We start from the raw sequence: 17,238 nt of genomic DNA on the forward strand, positions 1-17,238 counted from the left end.
CGGGGGGGGGTCCGGCCCGCCCCGGTCCTGAACTTCCCCGCGCTCGGAGGGAAAGTTTCTGGAGGAGGCGGCGGTTTCCAGCCCCGGCGGTGCGCGGGGTGAGGCGGCAGCAGCAGCAGCCCCCGCTCGTCGGGGAAAAAGGAGAAAGAAAGAAGAACCGCTGGGCAGAGCCCGAGGAGCCTTGGCGGCCCCCGGCCCGGAGACGCCTCTGCCCGGTGAGAGCGAAGGTGCGCGGCCGCGTCCAGCCCCGCCGGGCCGGGGTTAACGGGAGCGGAGGGACGGAGGAGGCGAGCGGGCGCTGCGGCGCCTGTGCCGCTGCCGGAGCCGGGGACACCCCGGCGCTGTCCCTCGGTAAAGGACGCAGCCGGTGGGAAGGCAAGCCCGAGGCGAGGTGCAGGACCGCAGCCGCGCTGCCCGTGCCGCCGGGACCCGAAAGGCAGAGTGCTTTGCTTAAATTCCCTCCTTTGGGCCGGGGAAATTTGGATGTTCCTAGCTAGAGCGCTGCGTGCACTGGCAAATGCAACTTTAATTTTCATCCGCATTGCAAATGCGTTGAGCCTCTGATACCTGTTCTGTTCTGCTGTCAAACAGATCTTTGAAATGGAAGGGGGGAGAGGAAGGGGTCAGACTCAAGCTGCAGCAGAAAAATGAAGTGGAAGAGACGTGTCCAAGAAAACAGCCTGAAAGTGATCAGATGCTGGCAGCAAGGTGCCTTTTGCTGTGTGTTTGCTGAGGACAGCTGCCCCCTTATCTGAAGCATTTTGGGGGGGTATCTGGATGGAAACTAGATGGTGGGAATGCTTTCCTGAAAAGGAAGCCATCGAGGCGCCAGTGCTTCAGGTGGCCCTTTTCTGTGCCAGTGTCACTTCCCTTCATTACAGTGGCAGTGCTTGTTCCTCAGCCTGGGCTGGCTTCTCGGAGCGTGTCTGTACGGTGCTTGGCACAACGGGATCCTGATCTCAAGGCCTTAGGATGTTACTGTAAACTGGATTATAAATACACTGTCACACACACACACACTCCTTCTTTCCATCCTAGCCTCTGCTTTGTGAATAGCTGGTGGTAACGCTTGGATAAAATTCTGTTTTTCTTATGAAGTGATGGCTTTTGTTCCATGCAGTTAGTTTTGTTATCCTAGGAAAGGCTTTTTACTTATGGGTTTGGGAGATGGCAGCAAGCTCCTTATCTTTTTTTAAAAAATTATTTGCTATATAATTAAAAAGTACTATTTTCCTGACACTCCATTTTTAACTGTGGCCCCTCGTGGGTAAGCAGAACTGTCACTGAACTTATACTTCCATACACAGAAGGATTGTGGGGTGTTATTTATTAACTGTGCTGTGGAGAGTCCCTATCTCATAACTTAGAGGGTCATTTATAACAGGTTGCTTTTGGCAGCTCTGGAAGATTTACTTGCTTTCTTATGTTCCTTGCAGGAAAAGCCTCTCCTCTTTGCATGGAGAGCATCACTCCAGCCCGAGGGCTTTCTGGTGGGAGGGCTCGGTGCTGGGAAGCATCCTGCTTTCTGCTCCCATTGCCTGCCTGGCTGTGGTGAGCAGGGAAGGACAGGTGGAGAGGATTAAGCTCTTGAAGTAGGTGCAGGGTTGTTCTTGTCACTGGGAACACCTTCTCTGTAGGAGCGGTTAAGGATGTAGAATAACACGGAATGTGGAGAGTAAGGCTGTGAGGGCGTGGGGCGGTGGAAGTGTGCAGGGCGCTGAACTGATCAGGGAACATTAAGCTGGGAAGGTGGGAGATGCTGCATGGAGGTGAAGCAGAGAGCTGTGGGGCGAGGGGTTAAGTTTCTAACACAGCACCTCTGTGCAAGGCAGAGGACAGGTTTACACGCACGCAGCCCTGTGACTTTCTTTCCATGTCTCTGGATGTAGCTTGAGTTCAAAGTGTCTATGTATTACATAGGAAGAGCTGTGCTTGCTCAAGTCTGCCCACACATGATCCCTCCAGAGTCTGTGAAGGAAAGCTTGTGTCTGAACACCTCGGGGCTCTCTCCTTCCAGACCTCTGGAAGGGGCTCTGCTCAGGTATCCTGCATCTGAGCATTAGCTAGTGTGCAGTGGGGATTAGTACTGCACCGGTCCGGGCTTGAGCAGGCTCATACCCTGGGTCAGGTAGTGCTACCCCAAAGTGCCTCGCAGGAACACATGGGTAAGAGAGACTTCGGAGGGAGAGCGGTGTGGCAGGAGGTTGGGTAGTGCCTGGATACGTGGAGGGATGGGGAATGCCTCCTTGCTGGCCTTGGTGCTATAATTTTATGCTCTGAAATATGCATATAGGAAGGAGGAGGCAGAGGGAGCTTGTTCCAGCTTTATTCCTTCAATACCTGCATGTGCCAGATGCCAGCACCAGGGAAGAAGCATTTCATTCCTTCAGAACAAGAGGCCAGATCTGTTCTTTTATTCCTTCTCACTTATGTCAGGACTTTTATGTTGGTTATTTTGGCAGGCATATGATTCATATTCCTTTCCCCATCTGTCCTGGGTCTTCCAGTGCTGTCAAATGTCCTCCTGTTTCAGCAAGACTCTGACTTGCAAAAAATTGCCACAAACGTAACCCTTGCTTGCAGCTGGCGGTGTGGGAGAGGAGGTGTCCCAGCTTGGTTCTCAGAGCACGGGTTGCCTTAGCAAGGTGGACAGTTTGGAAGATTATAATCAGCATGTGAAATGCGTTCAGGTATCTGTGAGCATCCATGCTGTCCGGTCTTTCTTTTCATCATACTGTAATGGGGAATGCTTCGGGAGTAAAAATAGATATATGGAAAAGCCTATATAAGCTGAAATCTGTGAACAGCTCCACGTTATCTGGGAACTGAAACACTTTCTACAGTGGAGCTCACAGTTCAGACCTTGCCTGCTCTCCTCCTTCCTCCCCTGCCTTTCTCTTGACACAGCTCGTGGATATCTCTGCTCCTATAAGCAGATCCAAGAGCCGTCTCCTCTGTGCTGCCAGGCTGATGCAGCCCAGCCGGTAGCATCTCTGTACCCGGTGGGTGAGAGCTGGTGCTCCTTCGGCTGCGCGAGGTGGGCCAGATGCAGGGGCAGAAGGAAGGCAAAGCTGTCTGTCATGTTTGCCACGCTTGAGCTGATCCCCTCTCTCGCACCAGCTCTGCAGCCTGGGTGCAGCTCAGGGGCTCACGTGCAGGCGGGTTTCTTTCCCTCCAAGGTTTGTGACTGCTTTGTTCTGCTCTGCCATCAGCAAAATGTATGGCTGAGATTTGGTCACTGCTAAACTGGAACAAAACAGCTGCTTCTTTTGGGAGGTATTTTAGGATTTCTCCTCCCCACCCCAATGTTTTTGCAAAGCAGAAGGCTAATCTCGTGTTTCTCAGCCGCAGTGTTTTTACGTGTAGGGCTTTGGCATGCAACTGAGCCACATGTATGCTCGGAGAGACTGCAAAAAGGAAACTGATTTTGGGAAATTAGTTCAAATGGTGCCTCTGCTTTTGGGAATTTAGATCTTAGCCAGCACACTTGCTACCTTCAACCTCAGAGGTCTCAGTGAGACACATGCACAGATCATGATATTCATAATTTCAGAGTCTTATTTGACAGAAAATAGAATATGGGAGCATGAATGTACAAGCATACATATTTTGCTATAGGGTTCCTTAAAAATAGTTTCTGGTAAAAGAGGATTTCTACTATGAGCAAAGAATCGTATCTTTAGTCAGTCCTTTGTTAACTTAGCTACTCTCAGTTTCATCAAATGGGGGCTATATCCCCAGGAATTCCTCTGACACAGGTTTCCCCTGAGTTGGCATGATTATCCAATTACAGTTTTAAGAAAATTACAGCAAGGATAACTGGCTAAAGATAGAAGTCTCCGAGAGTGTTAGGGAAAGAGAAGGAAAGAGTGTGAGAGAGTGAGAGCTTCACTTTGTCGTCTGAGTAAAATGAGGAGAATTATACCGGTCCTTAACTTTTTCAGTGAGTGGAGTCAAGGTCCCTGGTGTTAGGTTTGGACCTTCTGGCTTTCGTTCTTACTCTCCTACTTCTCTCTCTTTTGTTATGTGCCAACTCCATATTTATATTAAAAAGTTACGCTGATTCTTATGGAGTCTTTTCAGATTTACATGTGTTAACAAAAAGGGACTGTTAATTTAAAAGCTATGTTTGGGGCAAAGAATAAGAGATTGCCATGAATCCTGGGCTGAATCAGGGGAGTGGTAGGTGGCTCCTTCTCCTGGGAACACTGGGGAGGTGCCAGAGAGCCATTACCTTGGCAATCCCACCCAGAGCAGGGTCATCAAGAGCTACCAGCTCTTCCCAGCTCTCTCTAGGTGTCCGCAGAAGGAGACCGTATTACCATGCCTAGAAGGAGAACTGGATGGTCACGCTCTCCCATGCCATGTCCATCATGGGTATTGGGATACCTGAGCTGGCATAGGGGAGTGCCCAGTTGATTCGGAAGCATTTGAGACTGCCATCAAGGCGGTTTAGTCGTCTGTATTGCTAACAGCTCTCTTAGGCATGGCTGGGCAAGCTTTACTATTTAATCCTTACAGCTTTGGATCTGGCCTTCAGCATCAGCCAGCGTGGCCGTGGTCAGTGGGTTGTCTGGGCGCAAGCTGGGAGCTCTGCCTTGCAGCCTGGAAGTACCACGGCAGAAGGCTGGTTCTGGGCTTCACAGGGAGCTCCTCGGACAGGTTTGTTGTGCGACGGGAGGATAAAGATACAACATGAATCATGCGCTCACGCAAATACTTAAGGAGCCTCTTCAGTTTTGCTAAGCTGAGGTGTTATCAGAATTAGAAGAGGACTTTAAAAAATGGAAAAAAAAACCAAAAAGAGAAAGTAAGTTTTAATGCCTCTCTGTCTCTTTAACTAGAAAAGCTGCTGTGTGTTGTGGTGTTTTGGGGTTTGTTGTTTTTTTTTCTCTTCTGGTTTTGCTTAATCCCTTGCATGACTGAAAGAAAGTGTAATGAAATATCCTGACTCTCTTAGGCCTGATCTGTCCACTCATAGGCATGTGATGTTTTCAGATGTTCAGAGGATGATTCTTATATATTCGATCAACTTGTGTGTAAAAGCTTGCAAAACTGTGACCTAAATGTTTATCCTTAGTGCTGACAGGATGCTGTGGAGCTGTTTAACGATATATTTATAACAATTATGCTGCTTGGCGAGAAAGACATGACGTTTTCTTCTCAGAGGGATTATTTGCTTTTTTTTGCCTTTTGCTGCCTGTGATTTGTGGTTATAGTCGCCTTTCTTTATCATCTTACCTTTTGTCCTAGATGTAAATAAAGAGCTAATTACAGTTAATCTCAGTGCAAGGGAATGAAATTTTTAAAGAGTGAAAAATAACTCCCATCTGTTAGATTTGCAGTAGCGTTTTGGGGTTTGCCTTCTACTCGGAAGGAAGCCAAAACTTATCTTGCTCAATTTAAAGTTTTCCTTGCAATATTTAAACTGGATTTTTAATCATTTAAAAAACAAACAGAAGTGGAAATAGCTTTTCGAATTATGTTTGGCCATGCTCTTAACACGCTGGTTGCTAAAATGTGAACAGCTCTGTCATGTTCCTACTGAAATGAGTTGAAATCCCACTACCAGATTCTATAGGAACAGGTTTGAAACCTTATTCTGGAAAAGCATCTATTTTTCATAGTAGTGTATTGCATTTCTGTGTTTCCTGCCTTCTGGGACTCCATGTGCCCAGCCAACCAGCCCCAAAATGACTTGTTCCAAGGGAACTGCTGCTTAAGTAGTTACTATTTAAGACAGGCTCAGAACCCAAGTTTTGCGTGGTGGGTATGTGGTACATTTAGCCCCATCAGCTCCAGTGACTGCTGAGCTCAGGGAATTAATCTATACTTTGCACTCATATGTTATCTTTCATCTCGGCATCTCTAAGCACTTTAGAGACATTAAGATGCACAGCTGTGGTGTGAGGTGGGGAGAGGCTGTTATAAGTGTGGCTGGGGAAACAGAGGCACAGATTTCAGAAGCCCCTGCTAATGCACTCCGTTCAGGGGACAGCCATCTCTAAGCTTTCTGATGCCTGATTATCAGGGAGGCACTACAATTTTTCATGCACTACAGTTGGTGATTGATGCCTCTGTATGTTTCATGTAGATTAAGCAGAAACTCATATTGCTACCCTAAACTAGTAAACTGTTTTAAAATCTTCCACCTTAGAGACTTACGGGAGCATAGTAAATGGCAGTGGCAGGAGCCCAAATTTCTAGTTATTATTTTCTGAGGTTAGCCCTAGTGCAAAAAGCCAATCTTGCAAGGAACCAAAAGTAAAAGCACCTCACCTCTACCCCACCATAGTAACATCTAGGGCCACCATAGTAACATCGGCAATCTGTTGATTCAAAGCTCCAGGATCTGTAGAAAATACTTATTCTGACAGTAAGAGCCGTACAAATTCACTCTAATACAAATAATTGGATTTGTTCCGTTGAGAAATAGCTACCTCCCCCTTCCTCCTTCAAGCACAGACACCTCCCAGCCCTTGTTTATAAGGAGGAATCTGGATAACGCGAGCGGGATGTATGTGTTGCTGCCCAGCATGATAACGTTGGCAGGCTGTGAAGGGCTTGTAGGGCACCCAGCCTCTTTGAATGAGCACAGATGTGCTGCTGGATCCTAAAATGTGTTGCTCTAGCTAATTGTGCTGGTTGCAGTTGAGCCAGACAGGGCTCGTGTTGGGGTGACTGAAGGAGGTGGCAAAACTCAGGCTCCACTGGATTAACATCCCCACAGACTGGGGCATCTTTCCCCCTCACCCATTCTCCTGTAAAAACAGCCCCAGCCCCAGTGCATTTACCTTTCTCCACCTTCCTTGTTCTGTCTCACGTTGCTATGTGGGCTTTAGGGAGACTGTTTAATTCTGGCTCCTTGGGAGGCTGCACACACACAGACATCCCTGAACCAAGGCCATGGAGAGGTGGGAATGCTTTTCTCCAGGCTTACTGTGTCCTCCTCTTCTCCCACTGCACAGGGGAGCTGCATTTTCGCATTTCAGCCCTGCTGAATAGCCCTGGGTTGTGGCCACCCAGGAAGGCAATGTTTTCCCCTTTCTAAGCTTCCCCCCCACCTTGTCTGCCAGGTGCAATGACTCTGTAATTGTTGAAAAGAAGTTTCAAAGAGCAAGAGGGGAAACAACCCAACTCTCCAAAGACACTTAGTGATTGCTTCCTCTCAATGCAAAGAGGTGAGGCAGCCCAGGGCTAGGGTCAGTGCAGATTTTGGAATATGAAGGCATCCGCTTCCTGGCATTGAAAGTGCTCGGAACAGAAAATTTTGGAGACTTTTCAGATTTTTGGCCCTTTGCAGCGGGGTTTTAACACATAGCGGTATTTCCTCCTGTCACTGCTCCTTGTAGCCTTTGGAAATGTCAGCAGCGCATATATTGCCTTTTGTTTGTCATTCAGCTGGAGAAATGAATTCATTGCCCTCATGAGATCAATCATATTCTCCCCAAATAATTAATATTGATGACAATCACAGCACACTGCTTGCTGCCTGCGGCTCCTTCTCAGCCTTCCCACTGTGTAGGTGCTGTGGGTCACAGAGCAGACCTTCTCATAGGAGGCTCCTGGACTTGAAAATTCAGGGTGCCATTGTTAGAAGATTGAATTTAGAGTGGCACTGATCAGTCAGTGCAGAGCCTGAGCAAGTTCCCTGTGAGGGTGCAACCTAATATTTGCAGAAGGAAATGTTAGAGATGTGGAGAGCAAATGTGATGGATGTGACATGGGAAGGATTGTCTTGTTGTGTTTCTCTTTTCCTCCTTTTTTCTGTCCGTACCCAGCTTTTTCTAGTCCCCTTTGCAGAGCGAAACTGTGCTGTGCTGACCAGGAAGGGGCAGGCAGGTGGAAGAAAGTTGCTCTGATAGTCACCAGGAGGACCAAGTGGATGGGTTGGGAACATGGAGGCCCATGGGAGGGCTGGAAGGACCTCTGGAGAACTGCTTGTAAGTGGGGTGTTGTCCTGGGGGAGGCAGGTGACTCCTGGGCTTTCAGTGCCTTTGCTGTTCCTTTTTCTATTGCTTTAAATTTTGCTGTGGATTGAGGTGTAAAGCACACTTACAGAGCAGCTTGTTTGAGCTGAAGGAGGGGGAATGAAGCATCTTCATGTCTTATTGTTGTTTGCTTTTTCTTATAAGGCTAAATGCGATTAAATTAATGTGATTAATAGAAGTTCCAAGCGTGGAAACACTGTGTGGCCCAAACTTGAAAAAGAAAAACTCAGCTAGTTTGCTTTTACCCTTGAATATGTTGCTCATCCCAGGATGCCCAGAGTCGCTTGAGGAAATCCTTCTCTTATGCCACCGCAGGGAGAGCTGGAGATCAGGTCTTCGCCACTGGCAGCAGCATGGGTAAACCTGCCAGCGGTGCTGGAGACATTGCAGTCTGCCTGGGGATTTTGTGGCAATGGTACAGTAAAAGAGATGCTTGGAAAGGGGAGTGAAGCGCAGTGACGTTGTGCTCAGGAGCACGGTAGTGCTTGGAGGCTTTTTGCTTGCTGTGTCCCTCTCTGGGGGAACAAGAAGGGGAAGATGTTGGCTGAATATGGAGCAGCCGTCCTGGGAATCTGGTCTGCAAGCACTGAGGGCTGTAAGGGGAGGAGGTGAAGTGAAAGAGCAGGTATGTAGCTGGCAGCAAGGACTTGAACTTAAGAAACTCTTGGAGAGTTTTTTGAGACTGAGAGCCTATTACAGCTAGTGCTCAGCAGGGCTGGGTGCAGCTCCTGTTGTGACAGTGGGGGTGTGCAGTGGGGCTGCAGAGCACTGGCTGTGCCATGCTGGGCTTGCGAGGAAAACACCTCTCCTGGGAAGGCTGTTCTGGGGTTCAAGAGTGCCAGGCCAGTCCTGTGAAAGGCACTAAACCCAGCTGATAAGCCTGGTCAAGCCTGCATCGTATTCTCTGGCGTTAGAGACTTGGGCTGAGCTAGCTTGGAGTTGCTGCTCTGCAATCTGTTGCACAATGTGGACGTGCCGCTATATCCACAAGGATGTTGGAATAACCTCTTAGAGAGGGCAGTGGAGTTGCTTACATCTAAAAGCCATTAAAAAGGTCAGGAGGCAGAATGTATAAATTAAATGCTTGTTCTCAGATGTCTCCAGGTACTCCATGACAGCTAATCAGAACTATTCCAGCAAGGGCGGAATCTCACTCTGGATTCCTTAAGTGTCCTCAGGTCTCTGAGCCATGTTGGTTGCGGATTTCTTTTTTTCTGTGCAGAGATTAGTTTGTCAGTTTATTTTCCAGTAGTGCAATACGTGGGTATTTCTCAGAGCTCTCCTTTCACTGTAACATCGTTGTCCAAAATAGAAGCATTGTGTCTGGCTTCATGGAAGGTCTCAGGTCTCTTTGAAGCTCTGTTGGAAGCTTTTCATTCCCTGGCTATTCAGACTTAAAAAATAGACTATCTTGGCTGGATACCTTTTGCTTGAGCACAGAAGTGCTCTTGTAGATTGGTGTTTGAACTGCTCGGTGGCCAGAGTCTGTGCATTGGTAATCCGTGCTGTTTGATTTCATAGCTGTGGCTCAACCTGCCCCTCTTCAGCCCACTCCACAGATCTCTCGGTGATAGTCCCAGCTGTTTATTTGTATTGTCCAGGTGTGCATACATTTTGGAGAGGTGACGGATATTGAGCTAGCTTATTTTAAATGTATGAAATACAGTGTGCTCTGCCTGCTAAACAGCTGCCAGTGTATAATCAGCGGCACCCAGGGCTCCAGCAGAGCATTGTGCAAGATCTGTAGCATTTCTGCTTTGCCAAGCCCTGAGAGGACCCCAGGCGAACTGGAAAGGAAGGGAGGGGATACTGACTTTCTTCAGATGTATTTTCAAGCCCCTCACACTTCTCTCCACATGTCTAGATTGCACTTTTTTCCTTTTCTCTTGAGAGGAGGAAAAACAGCTTCTTCCTCTGAATTCTCATTATTAGCGTTAAATCTGTTGAGCCAAAAGGACGCCAGGAGATGGTATCTAAATGCCAATAGCGGATCACAAATTCCCTGCCTGGCAATCGCCTCGATGTCCCAATCATTGGCACCGGCAGAGGCAAATCTTGCACTACCAAGGAAGCTCCCAGAAATGACTCACTGTTAATGAACGTCTCCCTGCTTTTCCCCGAGCCTCTGAGCCCAAGGTGGGGCTGCTGCCTGCTCTGCCCGCGGGAGCTCTTGGTGCTCTTTGAAGGTCAGCCTTGCTCCGGCAGTTTGCGCTGCTGTCTTGAAGGAGAAGTAGCTTGGGATCAGCTCCTGGGGTGATCCCAGAGTGACGCGGTGTGCAATTTATTCATCCCCATGTGGGGGATTTAGTAAAAAGTAATTACTAAAAAGCCAGCAGACTGCAGCCCTTGGCCTGGATGTGCGGCGCGGGAGGCCAGGGAAGGGCAGCGGTGGGTGACGGGCAAACGGAGCCACCTCGGATGCCTGGTGTCATGTCCTCAGCTGGCAAAGAGCTGGCTGAGCCACTGACCAAGAAGACTGTTTCCGGATTTTCTTGGGGTTTTTTTGTTTGTTGTTTTTTCCTCTTTCTTCTGGGTACTCGTAGACCTGAGTGTAAAGCTGTGTGTGAGCCCTGTAGCTCCCCAGTGCCGGGAGCCGGTGCTTCCAGGTCCTGCGTGATGGTGGCCAGCTCTAGCCAAGGAAGACAGAAGATGCTTTGTGCTAGTGACAGGGGAGACCTCTCACCAGGGTAGCTTTCTGTATGACTCCCATCATTCCCCCCCCGCAAAAGCAAGTGTTTAATATTTGCTGTGATTCTGGCTAGTGACAAAGTTTCAGTCTGCTCAAATCTAAATGTTTCCTTTGGTTCTGATGATATAAATTGCTTTTATAATAGAAACATTTCAGAACAAAATCCTTTCAGCCCACTCTGTGGTCAGGCATGCGATAGCCTGGTAAGTGCAGCTACCCTGGCCAAAGTGGGACTTCAGCATCGATCTCGTAGGCTCCTGCCTTGGATGTGTCACCATTAGATGTGCTGACTGGGTCACACGTACAGCTCCTGCGATATCCCTGATTGCGGGCCAGGCTTCAGCCCTGGCTGTCTCCTGCTGAAATATGCCTGGCTGTTAGGGAGCTGCTGCCAAGACAAATTGGGCTCCCTGCCTTTAGGAGAGATGCGAATGTTTTTCCGCGGATAGCGCTGGGGGCCCTTTGTTGGTCAGCGTGCCTGTGTTTGAAGTGGTGAGCGTGGCGTAGCGTGCGTGAGAGCAGGAGAAGCGTTCTGAGCTGCTTATGGAGTTCATCATCAAACTGCTGCTGGTCTTCTCCCCATTCTGTTCCTGGAAGCTGTCTGGGAAGGAAAATTTTAATGAACATGCTGATTCCTCCTGGGGAGAAAAGGCTGGACTTCTGAAACCTGTCTTTCTACCCACGACTCCAGAGATTTCAGTGTGACATTACGTTGCTTGGCAGGGCTTTCTGTGGGACTGGGCAGCTCGCTGCAGGAGTGGCTCCGCTTTGGGCACGGGTACGAGCAGAAATGCTGACACCGTAGCAAAGGGTGGTGCCGTGCGGTGCCCAAATGGCCTCCGGAGGAGAGGCAGGGTCAGAGAGATGCTGCGCAAAGCCCGGCTAAGTGGCACCAAGATGGTTTATGCTACAGTAATTCCCCCCTTTGTCTGACTTACTCCTGCACATACTGAAAAGCGAAAGTGTTTCCTGGAGCGCTGAAGGGCCTTTTCCCACTTCCCATTAGTGTTTTTGCTATTGCTTTTCTGCAGCGGCTTTTGCAGGCTGCCCTTTGTCTGCCTTTTGGATTCTTTGAATTTACTTGGACTGTACATCTATTTTCTACTTAAGAAAACCTGGCAAACTCATCAAGCAGCCTTCTCCAGTGCTGCTGCACAATGATGCAGGGCTCATGGGCCCACAGTGATGTGGGAGCAGAGGACCTGTGCCCCTCTCCTGAGTGCCAGCCTCACTCTGCAGCCCGTCAGCCTTCAGCCCCAAGTCCACATGGCATTAGAAGCAAAGCATTTCCTAAGCTAGCCCACCCTGGTTTTTGCTAGCCTTCCTGTGTTTGCATCCCTTTTCCTGGGGCCAGTCCTGCACTCTTGAATGCTTTTGACTCAAAGGGGCTTGGGACAGAATTACAGAAAGGAAATAATATGTAAAACCTGCTGTGGCTGGTGTTATTTTTTTTCCTCTTTCTGAAACTGCTTTATTTTAAATGCCCTTTCAGCCAGAGCACTTAGTGGCAAGGTTTTGAAGGGCGCTTTTGTTCTGCGTGCCGTAGTGTGACTTCTCCGCGAAAAGCAAAAAACCTGTCAGCTCTCCCTAGGTGCCTGTGGTTAGGAGGGACAAAGGCATTTTCTTGGAAAATGCAACATTGTTCTGTAGAATTGGTACAGTGTCTTTGAGAACAGGTGTACAGTAGTTACTTGAGTGCAGCTTTCTTCGTTAATTATTTGACATCTGTCTTGGGTTTTACAATCATTTGGAAAGTGCACAGCCTTTGTGGCGTCCATGCTGCTAAAGGCAGGAGGGAATGATTCCTTGCCTAGGTTTGTTTGGGAAGGGTGTTTTATTAAAAGGTATTTTATATGAAAATATTCATGTTTTTTCTGACATAAAGGCCACTTCTTGCCAGTATCAAATGAAAAAACAAACCTTTCCACCACCTCTGCTTTTAAGGACTGGAGACACTTCCACGACTGTGTTTCCCCACACCCTGCTTTTCTTTGCTCCCCAGTAGACAGAATGTGAAAGTTTGAAGAAGAAAATGCACAGGAGCGAAAAGGAAACAATTTCTGATTTGAAACAAAATGAACGTTTCAAGTTCCTTAAAAAAATTCCAGCAACAGCAGTGATGGATCGTTTTCCCCAACCGCTCTATGAATTATTATTATTAGAATGTTAATTTATGGAGACATTAAGAACACCTCAGCGTATATTGGTCTCGTGAGAAGTTCCTGGAGCGCTGAGGATGTATCAGAGCTCTACAGCCTTCTTCTGGCTGCTCTGATTGCCTGCTTTCTAGCTGTGGTGTGATTTCTGAACTGGTATGCTCTTCTGCTTGCTGATTTTTTTTCCTGGCTCCCTTCATTTTATTTGCTTGTGTACTAGAGGTGAGGTCTGTGTCCCTTTTGGGTGGACACGGTTAGGTGAACCCCTCTGCTGCAGGCTGGTGTTTGCACTCTCTGACCTCTGGCTCCTTTGGTTGCAGCCAGAGATGCTGGTGTTTCAGGGCAGTGATACCGAATTGTGCAACGGGTTAATCAGACACCGCTGGAATTGCATCATATGCAGGCAAAATGGCAACATGCTTTCTGATGTCACGAAGCAAAGAAGCAGGTTGCTGGAAAAGGCTGAGAAAACTCTTGGTTCCTGGCAAGACCGGAGTGGGTTGTAGTCCTGTGGTGTCAGATTCTTACGGCATTGCAAAACCCACCCTCTCTCTGCAACTGAATGGATGCAATGCTTTTTTCTTGGTGTCACTGCAGAATCATGTTATCCTCCCTGGGGACAAATGATGACACTGTGTGACCACAGGACTGCTGAGGGAAGACCTTTCTCTTTGGGGTATATCACAGATTTCAGGCCTTTTAAAGCAAAGCATCACAATGCTAGCAGCACTAGTATACAAGAATTGGCCCCTGCACTGTGTTAGTAGTACAAACCATCAAATCCTGTGGCATTAATTGGTTTGTTTGTTTTTCTTTTTTAATAATTATGTGCCACAGGAACGGACCTGGACTGCAGAAGCCCGCCTGCCCTACAGTCCCCTGTGTCTTCTTCATTGTGTGCGTGAGCTCTCCGTTTCTTTACCAAAGGGGGAGAATCCTCTTGTTTCATCTCAGCTAGCAAATGCTGGCATAGTCAGGGCATCTGGGAGGTTGCGACAGCTCCCCTTGACCAGCCCTTGACTCTGTGCCTGTGCCTTCCACGGCCACTTGTATTTTGTATAGTATGAGAGCAGCCAGGGCTGTGGTCAACTGAGTCCCATTCCCGTAATGGAGAAATTGCTGTAATCTGACAGGCTCCGTGTCCATCTATCTCCACTGATAAGATCTCTGGAGAGCCTGGAATGAACCAGAAGTAAATCACACTGTGTAGAGCTTCTGATTTTAGAGCTGGGTAGAGCAAGGAACAAGAATTTTCCTACTAGCAGGCAGAGCATTGGAAACATTAGATACCTTGCTCATGGGAACAGAGACCTGGTGGCTCTTTGAGACAGTTGAAAGGAGCGTGTTCCTATAAGCATAGTTAATGGATGTAAATATTAGCTTGCTGCAGAGTTCATGTATCACTGAGTGAAATGTAGTAGTTTATTTTGGCCTGGGGCCACGTAAATGGCCTTGCTCTAAACGAGAGAAACTCATCCAAAGTCAGTAGTTGTTCCTGCTTGCTTCAGGGCTGAATTCAGTCTGATTTGTGCAAAATGCAGGAGAGAATCACTGGAAAATAAGGGTGTGTAAGGACGTGCTGTGCATTTATCTAATGACAAATGGAGAGGGAACCATGAGGGATCTTTATTATGAGAATGATCCCCCCCACACCATTTACACTTTCTCTCTTCCACCATCTGAATTCCCAAAAGTTCCTAAATTCCTACCTATTGTGGTTTAACCCCAGCTGGCAGCTAAGCCCCACACAGCCGCTTGCTCACTCCGCCCTGATGGGATGGGGGAAAAAACTGGAAGAGTAAAAGTGAGAAAACTTGTGGGTTGAGATAAACACATTTTCACAGGTAAAGCAAAAGCCACACACGCAAGCAAAGCAAACCAAGGAATTCATTCCCCACTTCCCATGGGCAGGCAGGTGTTCAGCCATCTCCAGGAAAGCAGGGCTCCATCACCCGTAACGGTGACTCGGGAAGACAAATGCCATCACTCCAAATGTCCCCCCTTTCCTCCTTCTTCCCCCAGCTTTATATGCTGAGCATGACATTGTATGCTCTGGACCACCCCTTGGGTCAGTCGGGGTCCGCTGTCCCGGCTGTGTCCCCTCCCAACTCCTTGTGCCCCCCCAGCCTGCTCGCTGCTGGGGGGGGGGGAGAAGCAGAAAAGGCCTCGACTCTGTGTGAGCCCTGCTCAGCAATAATGAAAGCATCCCTGTGTTATCAACGGTGTTATCAGCACAGATCCAAAATATAGCCTCGTACTAGCTACTATGAAGAAAATTAACTCTATCCCAGCTGAAACAAGCATGCTGCCAAAAGTGCAGCATGTTGGTTCTCTCTGTCCTATCTGATGGCATAAAGATGTTTTATCTTTCTTCAGCATTTCCAGAGGGCAGAAGCACTTAATTTTGCTCCCTCTCTACAGAGTTTTATTAAGTGACATTGGGAGCTGACTGCAGATGGCAATAGAGAAGGGTTTGATTAGCAGCTGGCATTTCAGTTTGAATGAAGGAGGTAGGGGATGACCAGCCCTCTCAGCTGGACCCCAGGGAAGAAAACTCACTTTCTTCCCGGCTTCTTGCCCATTTCTGAAGGTCTTATGGCTTCCGAGGCAGTTTGTAGCCCTTTGCATGGACTGTGCAGGGAAGAGCAGGCTGGCTCTGGATTTCCTTTGTCTCTTCGAGATGAGCCCGGCAGAGGGAAAGCATTGTACAAAGGCTTTTCAGATGCACACGTTGAAAAGGAAGGATTCAATATCCGCTGCTGGATTTTGAGTAGTACAGTTCATGCATCCCATTCTTGTTACTCTGCAGTCTGTGCAGTCTAAGGTGCTCTCTGCTTATGCTTGAAGCCCTTCAGTGTAATGCGTATATTATGGACAGGATTATGAGGAACATGTTTAAGGGAGTTCTGTGGCTTCTCTCCCCACCCTTTTAGCCCACCCTGATGGAGCAGATTTCCTGTCATCTCATGAGCACACTCCTGACAGTATCACCATGCTCATTACCGCATCTGCCCAGTGGAGCTGAGATGCTTTGATGAAGTTCAGCCTTTTAACCATCTCTTCTCCCTTTGTGATCTGACAGCACCCAGGAATATCAAATGCAACCTTCGCCCCATTAATGAGAGCACCCAGTATATGTCAGCTTTTGTGACTACCAGCTTATAAATTGCATCCTGGAAAACCCAGAAACACAGGGAAATTTAATTCCAGTGAGGGAACAGCTCCGAGAGCTGAATGCCAGGTACTGGAGCAGGCAGCAGGTGAAAGTCTGGCAGTGTACATTTATCTCAAATTACAGGAAATTGTGCTCTGTAGCAGGAACGAAGTCTGGGGTTGGTTTTTGCCTATCAGTGCTGCTTTGAAAGTATAAACCTTTGTTCAGATAATTTCTGAAAAGAGTACAAACCTGGCGCTTGTTTACTCTTGTGAGGTGGCCATTCCAAGGAGGGTTTGACTGGAAAGAGCTGGTGGAGCCTTGACCTGCCTGCAGGAATGGGGTGAAGCACAGGACTCTGGCAGCCGGCCTCTTTGCAGGTCACCAGCAGCACACCTTGCAAATTTGGACTGCACCGGCGTGGTTGTCATGCCGAACTGTCAGATGCATGTTCAGTGCAAATGTGCTTCAGTTGCTGCTTGCCATCACGAATGCTCTCTGCACTCGTCCTTAGAAATGAGCGAATGAGGCACTGGCAAAGGACCTTGGTGTTTTGGGAGTCAAAGCATGGGATTTGTAGCCTGCAAGCATCTACCTCACTCCTTGTGCTCACGGATATAGACTATTCCAGTGACTTAAGTCAATGAGCTGGGCTGTCCTTTTCTGAGCCATCACCTCCCAGGCTTGGAGAGCTCACGCAGCTGCCTGCAGGCAGAACAACGCTGCCATACAGATGCTGTTCTTAAGGAATCTTAATGAAATAAAAAAAAACAAACGAGAATTAAAGGATCACTGGTGGGTGGAGGAATAAACACATACACTCAGAGTTACAAAATTGTCTGCAGTGATGAAAATAGCGTAAAATAACCAGAACCTCTGTGTGTGCTTTGTCTCAGCAGGATGAAGATGGTCGGTGCGCTGCTGGTTGTGCTCTGGCTGGGCATGGTCACCCTCGGCAGCGGCTCGGGTAAGGATGTGGCATGTGATGGGTCTGCCCGCTTACCGCGGAAAGAGCTGATCTGGGGCTGGAGAAAGAAAACTGGCCGCAGTGATTTTTAAGCATTTAGAGTATTCCTGGTTGAAATGGTCGTGTGCAAAATACTTCAGCAAAACGCATGAACGCTATGTTAGTTCTGTGTGGGTATTGTGTAATGCTCATGTATAGAGGCTACGAGCACGGTGTAAATGGGTGCATTAGCAAATAGCAATAAGCACCACCTCAACCTAAAAGTGCTTTGCAAAGTCAGC

The 17,238-nt window shown here is 48.1% G+C and overlaps 1 protein-coding gene across 2 annotated transcripts in view; it reads left to right on the forward strand.

Annotated features, from left to right (window-relative positions):
* The first annotated feature begins 172 nt into the window (after positions 1-172).
* IL1RAP (interleukin 1 receptor accessory protein) overlaps positions 173-17,238 on the forward strand; it is a 49,134-nt gene continuing 32,068 nt past the window's right edge. For both annotated transcript variants that reach the window (XM_010573073.1, XM_010573074.1), the window contains exons 1-2: positions 173-215; positions 16,890-16,957. In XM_010573073.1, the coding sequence (XP_010571375.1) occupies positions 16,891-16,957 (67 nt within the window). In that variant the 5' untranslated portion in view covers positions 173-215; position 16,890. The remainder of the gene's footprint in view (positions 216-16,889; positions 16,958-17,238) is intronic.

Source organism: Haliaeetus leucocephalus, unplaced genomic scaffold (genome assembly GCF_000737465.1).
Source record: "Haliaeetus leucocephalus isolate CR32 unplaced genomic scaffold, Haliaeetus_leucocephalus-4.0 Scaffold362, whole genome shotgun sequence".
In the NCBI taxonomy this organism is placed as follows: domain Eukaryota; kingdom Metazoa; phylum Chordata; class Aves; order Accipitriformes; family Accipitridae; genus Haliaeetus; species Haliaeetus leucocephalus.